At 47.4% G+C, this 7712-nt stretch overlaps 1 protein-coding gene across 1 annotated transcript; it reads right to left on the minus strand.

Annotated features, from left to right (window-relative positions):
• Positions 1–2076: 2076 nt before the first annotated feature.
• Positions 2077–6207, minus strand: Nkx3-1 (NK3 homeobox 1). The gene is made up of 2 exons (XM_020177905.2): positions 5868–6207; positions 2077–5060 (listed from the first exon to the last, which is right to left on the minus strand). Exons 1-2 carry the CDS (start codon positions 6172–6174, stop codon positions 4642–4644), a joined length of 726 nt encoding a protein of 241 aa, XP_020033494.1. The 5' UTR covers positions 6175–6207; the 3' UTR covers positions 2077–4641.
• Between the last annotated feature and the right edge of the window lie 1505 nt (positions 6208–7712).

The following is a 7712-nucleotide window of genomic DNA, read 5'->3' on the forward strand; positions in this document are numbered from 1 at the left end:
AAGGTGTTGTGCAGGTGAGGGAGGTCATCCCATGGCAACTGGGGTTCTTCCCCTTTCCCTTGCAGACTTTCCACAGCCTTTCCACAGCACTCTGTCTGGGAAAGTGTGTAGGGAGGTCAATTCTGTGGCTAAACTAGGAGCCATTCTTGTCCCAGGACTCTCACCCTGCCCTTTCTCCTGAGCAGTAAATTACTCTCGGCTTCGAAAAACATGCCTTGGTGACGTGTTCATGGTGGCTGTGGGAGGAGTGGAGTCTGGATGTCTGAGTGCAGAACTCAGAGCTCCAAGCTTGGTGTGACCCTCCAACACATGGTCCTGAGAGTGACCAGGAAAGGTTTACATCCTCTAGTGGGTTCCCCAAGTACCACGAAGTCTCCTCCCATGGGATTGACACTCCCCTCCCTCACCTGTTGGAATACTGGCACAATGATCCTTTACTGTGTCTTGATGGCCATCTGCCCTGCACACAGACTTCACTGTTCAAGTTTCCTCCCACTTTCGGGAGGCAGCTGAGGCTGGGATAGAATGCTCATCTCGCTTTCCTCATAGTGGGACACATTGGCTTTAGAGCTGCATAAAGCTGGGAAGTGTAATGAGTCAGTGTCCCTCTGTCCTCAACCCTGCCTTCCAGTGGATCACCTATGCACACTCAATAAAGTTTCTACCTGCCACTCTCCCTCACAAGGTCTGTGTCTATGGCACCCAAGATAAGTGACTTTCTTTTCATGGCCACTGTTTCCTCCAAGGCCACCTTTGAGATGTGTGATATTGACATCACCCTAAAAAAAATGATGTGCTTTGTGGCAAGAGGGAAAACATTTCAGTTAGGTGTCTCTGACATTTATTTCCCCTTCTGGTAGTTCTGGGCTTCCTAAGGAGGCCTAGCAGTACCAAAAGTGACTAAAACCATGTGGCTCTAGAAACTTACACCAGAAGTAACTTGAAAGCAGATTGAAAAGTCCCAAATAGCATAAACTTGTGCCATCCCAAGGAGGTTTTGGAGAGAAGATGGGTGTAAGATTAGCAGAGATTTTAGGCAAAGTTGGAAAAGGGACAAAAAAGAGGAGCAGAGAGGACTTTCTTAAAGATGAGAGACTTTTGTTTAATTTCCTGGATTACTTTCAAATGGTTTATTTTTTAAAAATCCACATCTGTTAATTGACTGAAACACCTTTGTAACTGGAGAGCTAATGACCTTCCAGGGCACAAGAGGCTGGCAATACATTTGTGCAGAGTTAAACTGTGTGATGCAAGCATGTTATGAGCGGCCCCACCTGTGTGTACAATGTATTTAAGAGATTAGGGCATGCTTTGAAATTACCATATGTTTTACCTAAAGCAAGAACCTTGTTCTAAGCTTCTATTTCCTCACAGAAGGGTGGGGAAAAAACCATCAATTCTCTCAGGTAATCAGGTGCACAAGAAACCTCACTTGTGGAATTTAATGAAGGTTTAAGCCCTGAGGAATGAAGGATGTGCTATTTACATATATTTAGTTTCAACACAATATTAAAACTTATTTTCAATACTTGTGATTTCTTTATTTTTTTGTGGGACTGGGGTTTGAACTCAGGGCTTCATGCTTGCAGGCAGGCATTCATCTGCCTGAGTCACACCTCCAGTCCATTCTTCTCTGGTTACTTTGGAGATGGGGTTTCACAAACTAATTTCCCAGGCTGGCTTTGAACTGCAATCCTTGGGATATCAGGCTTTCAAGTTGTTGGAATTACAGGCGTGAACCATCAGTGCCTGGCTTGTGATTCCATTTTAAAGGTGTCACTTCTGGATGCGGGTGACATTTTTAGGAAGATGTAGGAACAAGAGGACCAGGAAAGTTGTGGTATAACAGGCTAGTGGGACACAAAAAGGGATTTTTAGAAGAACTACTGTCGTCCCCATGTTCCCTTCAGGGTCTTCCGGAAATGTAAGTAAATACCTGAGGGTCTTTATTTACATGTAAGTTATCCTGGTGCTGAAGCAGGTGGTTATTAAAATGACAAAAGACATGTCTTTTCCACTCCTGGATTTGTCAAGAAGGGAAGAGAGTCTATTTATAAAGAATGACCCTCACTGGCTAAAGGCTAAGCTGCTGCTTTGCATAAACTTGGTGGCCATAACTAATGAGGCCCACCGTGTGTGAGAGAAACATGGGCGAATTGAAATATGCAAGTTAAATTGCACACAGTCTTTAGGAGTCTGAAAATCACATACAGATGTGCCCAATAAAGACATAGACTTTATTTTAAAAACACTCATCTTGCAAAAAATACATAGAAAAATAAAGTTTGATTGGGGTACTTGATGAAACTTCAAATCACAGACTTTTATGTTACAGATTGAAGTGGAGTGTGTTAACTATTAAACAGGACAGAAACAGATCACTAGTGTGAAATGGTCCAGAGCACTGTCTGTTCACTTGTCAGAGAGCCATGGACTAGTTCTTCAAAGTCAGGGTGGGTAGATGACTCACTCCAATGGGAGAGGGGGAAAGCAAGATAGATCCATAAACCAAATAATTTTAAACACAAGCCTTTTTTTGCAACACAGTATGAGTCACAGTAAAATGTTTAATCCTGGCAGAACTGCAGGTTGAAAGAATTCAGAGAGTAGGGAGAGAAAGTAGGAATGGAGCACTAAACCCTGATCTTAATTAAGAGACTTGTCGAAAGGACAAAGCAATGCAGGCTTGTCTACCTTTTGTGAGGTTTAGCCTGTGGTGGGGTCAGCAGTACCAGTAGGTGGCGTTAAACAATAGTTCAACATGGAGCCAAAGTCACAGAAAAATGGGACGAAACTCGCCAACTTTCTATCAACTCACTTTGGCAGTTTTGCCACCAGCAGTAAATTGGCCCTTTTTAATAGGAGGAAATTGAAATGTTTTTCACTGCACAGAATTAAGAAGTGGGATCAAGAGACTTCCTGGCCTCAGGGTACATCAGTAATTGTTGTGGAGTTTTTTTCCTTGATGCTTCCTCTTTACCAGGACACCCTGATATAACTGATAGAAATGGAAGGGCAAATTTCTCTTTTGCTCACAGCTCATTTTCTGTGAAGTCAGGAGGTGACCCATTATAGACACTGAACACAGTTCCTGAAGAATTTAGATAGTTTTATCTGGTGATGGAAGCCAAAATAATGTTGCATTTTGAAAATGTTTTCCTTTTTCTTAGTTTCTTCCTGCAACTATCAGCCCCTTTGGCTGCTCAGTGGCCTGGGCTGCCTTTTGTCCCCAGGCCCTCCCTCCTGAGGACCCTCCATTTCCCCATGTCACTTAGGTGGTAACCCTTTATATTATACTGTGTCCTTCCTTTTGTGTGAAAATCCAATACCTCTTACCTCCTCTGCCTGCGGGGATCCCCAATGGTTGTCAGACTTTGAAATGTAACAACAGAGCCACCAGAAAGTCTATAAAAGCAGCAGTGACCTTCTTGAGCTGTCAGGTCTTTAAATAGGATTTGGGATTTAATGCTGTATATTTTTAAAGGGAAGAAATAAGAGTTGCTAGTTTAAAAAAAATGTACATCTTTTGGTCAATTCAGAATCTGCCCCTACCTTTTTTTTTTTTTTTTTTTTTTTAAACCCAGGAAAGATTAAGCTTTGGGGGCAGGGGAAAAGAAAGAGAAAGACCAGATCTCAGGTTAAATAAGATAGGTGTAGCCAGACTAAAAGTCTGGACTGAAAGGAAGCCCTTCTGTTGGTGATTGCTATAGAAAAGGAACCAAAAAATAAAATAAAAGGAGGGAAGGAAAGACCTTATCTCACCTCCACAAAAAAACTGTCATCTGTCATAATGTAGTATAAATTCTAGCCTGAAAACTCCAGACCTCTCTGATTCTAAATTCTCCAGGCAGGGCAGAAAGAATTGGCAGAGGTCTTTCCACTTTTTGCCCTGGTGAAGCATGGAGACCCCCTTTGCCCCTGCCTTGGATAGGCCTAGACTCTTTTGGCCTGTCCCTACTCCTTGCAGTCAGCTCTGTTTATACAGCTTGTTTTTAAGAACCACAGTGAGCGCATCTTGTTCTAGTCAGGCCACCCTGTAAACACTTCCATTGGCAAACTATTGGAAAAGGAACAAGGAGCTGATATTTCCCCCTTCCTTTCCCTCCATGTCCCATGCCAACCTGGCCCGAGCATGAGTTTTCTTTGAGACCCTCCATTTACCCTCACTTTTACAAGGGCAGAGCAAAACCTTGGCCATATTCCAAGGCCAACAAGAGGCTTTTGAACTTCAATTTAATTCAGTAGGCAACACCCATGTCTTGGCTGTCCTTTCTCTCTTTAGGCTGTCTCTTTCAGAGCGGATACTCATTTACCCAAGAGAATGGAGCTGCAGCAACAGATCCTCTGGAATGATGCAGAAGGCTCATCCAAAGTCATGCAAAGTGCTGGAAACAGAGTTTCTCTCCTCCAAATGGAGTGAACAGTGGCAACCTACAGCAAGCACCAGGGGAACTATTTAGCTATTAATTAAAATAGTTACTGCCCCAGGCCTTTCATTGGTCCATCAGTGGAGAACCAGGTATTTCCATGCAAACCCCCAGCAGTTTGGGTCTCCACACCTCTTGTTCCCCAACTCTCCCTTTCCACAGAGACACCGGGGAAGGCAGTTTTGACCATATATGGTTGTCATCTGAACTGGCATTACCAGAAAGCAGGGCTCCAGCTGCCCAGACAGTAAAGGTAGGGGTAGTAAGGGTAGCTGTTACACACTGAGACCAGGGAAGCCCTGGAGAAGCCCTCCTCTTTCAGGCCTGGCAAGGACGAGTGCTTCTCCAAGTCTCCCAGGTCCGCAGAGAGCTGCTTTCGCTTCGTCTTATAGCGTCTGTTCTGGAACCATATTTTCACTTGGGTTTCCGTGAGTTTGAGGTTCTTGGCCAGGTGAGCCCTTTCTGGTGCAGACAGGTACTTCTGATGGCTGAACTTCCTCTCTAACTCAATGACCTGAGTGTGGGAGAAGGCAGCTCGGGAGCGCTTCTGTGGCTGCTTGGGGACCTGGGAAAGGCTTGGCAAGGCACCCGAAGTGTGTTCACAGTCCAACACATACTTCTCGAAGTGCCTATCTGGAAGAGAGAGGAGAGAAGGAGGGTGGGAAGAAAAAAGTTACATGTCAGCACAGAATTCAATCCACCCTTATCTCCTTCGTGAGTGAACAAACAGTCCACTGTTATCTTGGTTACATTTCACTTTTTTCGCATGACTCAGGGACTCTCCAGTTTGAAGAATGAGTAAATTTGTATATTATGTATTCGTTTTCTAATAATCACCAAGAGCCTGAAGTTACAGGCATTTGTTTCGTGGGTCAACTTTCTGCCATATTGTCCAGGACAATTAAATGAGGATTCTGGAGATGTGTATTGAGGTGGGAGAAGGGAAGGCGTGGAGGAGTAAGACACTAAGAGAGGGCTAATGGCTACTTCATTCTCTGGTTTTAATCCTCCTTTCTCTAAATGAGGCCTACGTGAGAAGTGAAGAAAGGGAAATTAAGCCCACTCCAAACTTTCCAGCGCCATTCTTTCTCTTGGAGACCCCCGTGGGGTTGAGAAGCAAAGGGACTCTTTGCAGGTCAAACTCTGATTGATTCATATGAGTTACCATTGCTTCTCACTGCCATTGGTAACTTGGGCTTGGTACCCCTGGCTTTGAGCCCGAAGGAGCCCAGAGAGCAAGCAGGGTCAGTCAGCCGGTGTCAAAACCGCGCGCCGCCCTGCACTGGGGCGCAGGGTTAACCGAGGAGCGCGCATGGCTGCGCGACGGCGAGGTCCCTCCGCCTGTCGCCGCGGGGCCCCGCACCCTTGCATCCCGACCTCCAGGACGTCCTACTGGGGGGCCGGTCCTCAGCCCGTGGAAGCTCTCGGGCCTCGCCTTACCTGGCTCGGTCTCCACCAGCGTGTCTGCCTCCCCCGGCGCGGCGCGGGGTCCGGCGCGCAGCGGATCGTCCAGCGCCCCGGCGCGGCCTCTTCCTCGCTGGAGCTCGGGCGCACGGTCCAGCCTCAGGCCGGGCTGACGCGGCGGCTGCGGGCTGCCGGTGTGGCCGCCGCGCCGCTCCGCGCCATCCCGCAGGATGTCCTGGATGAGGAAGGAGGTAAGCGGCTTGGACTGGGCGGGCGGCAGGGCCCGGGGACTGTGGCCTACCGCCTCCGCCTCCCCAGGCCGCGGCTCGGGAGCCCTGAGCATCCCGGCGGCTTGGCCCCGACCCGCTGCTCCCGCACCACTTTCGCTTTCCGCCACCCGCGCGCACTTATAGCTCCGGGGAGCGCGCCGCGCCGCCTGCCCATTGGCCGCGGGGACTCGGCGCCGCCGCTGATTGGCTGCGCCGCGCTCCAGGTGACCCGGCGGGGAAGGCGAGCGTTTCGCACGGTCCAGCTCCGCTCTGCCCTGGAAGAGTCCTTTCCCCGGGTCCTCTTCTCCATCCCAGGTGCGCCTCCCGCCGCCCTAAGCCGTTTTCTCAGGCTGGGTGAGAAACCCAAAGTCGTCTCCTCTGCCGCTCACAATAGACGTTGAGATGCTTTAGGAGAAAAAGTAATGATGGAGAAGAGAAGCACTCCATTCGCTGTCACGGTCTGTTAAAGCGCCTTTGCTCACAGAGGTAAGCAGGTCCCTGCCACTTACTTTACAGTTTAGAATTCTAGGGGCCCGGTTCCCTGGAGGGACTGGTGGCAGGGCCAGATCTAAGGCTGTAAAAAGTGTGACAACTAGTGCCGGTACCCTGATACCCCGGCTGGATTCCGTGCTGGACATTATTGGGCCAACCCACGAACGTGGAGCAGGGAAGCGAAGGTTTTGAAACTGTGTTAAACTTACTGAAATTAAACACTGTGCTGCAATTGTGTAAGAGAATATTCTTAGGAAATAAGCACTAAAGTTGTAGAGGCAAAGGTACTTACCTCCTTATAGTCCAGAAACGATATAGACTGATAAATGGGCTAAAATATTAATAGTTGGTGAATCTGGACAAAGGGTATGCTGACATTCTTTTGAACTACTTTTTGCAACTTTTGTTGTGTCTGTCCTGGTCTAAGGTACCTTCTCTTCAACTGGAATCTTTTCGAAAGACTGTGTTGTGTGCTTGGGAGGAGAGAAAGGGAATAGAGTTTTTAGGGGTTTTTGTTTGTTTTTGAGACAGTCTTGCTATGTAGCCCAGGACGGCCTTGAACTTTCCATGTTCCTGCCTCAGCCTTTCAAGTGCTGGGATTATAGCTGTGTGCCACCATGCCTGGCAGATCATACATTTTTAATTTCTCAATAATGTTCCGTTGTATGGATCTGCCAGAGTTTGTTCAACCCTGTCTTCATCGAAGGATGCTTTAATGAATAAAAGTGCTGTGAATAATCGTGCAAAGGCTTTGGGTGAACATGAGTGCTGTGGTTTGGATTCGTGTCCCCCCTACAGGTCCATATCTAAAGGTTTGACCTCCAGAGTGGTGCTATTGGGAGATGCTATGAACCTTTAAGAGGTGGAGCTCAATGGGAGGCTCTTAGGTCACTGGGGACAAGACCCTAAAAAAAGGACTCTGGTTTCTTCTTCTTCCTCTTTTCTTCTTCCTGGCTCAAGGTCATGATGTATTGCCCTTGCTGAGGCCCAAATCACTGAGGTTACCAGATCTATAAACCTCTCTCTACTTCATGAGCAGCCTGTGTCACATATTTGGTTGTAGTGTCAGAACACTGACTAATACAAGTTTCATCTGCCTGGAATAAATGCCCAGGAATGC

This window comes from Castor canadensis, chromosome 14, assembly GCF_047511655.1.
Source record: "Castor canadensis chromosome 14, mCasCan1.hap1v2, whole genome shotgun sequence".
NCBI lineage: Eukaryota > Metazoa > Chordata > Mammalia > Rodentia > Castoridae > Castor > Castor canadensis.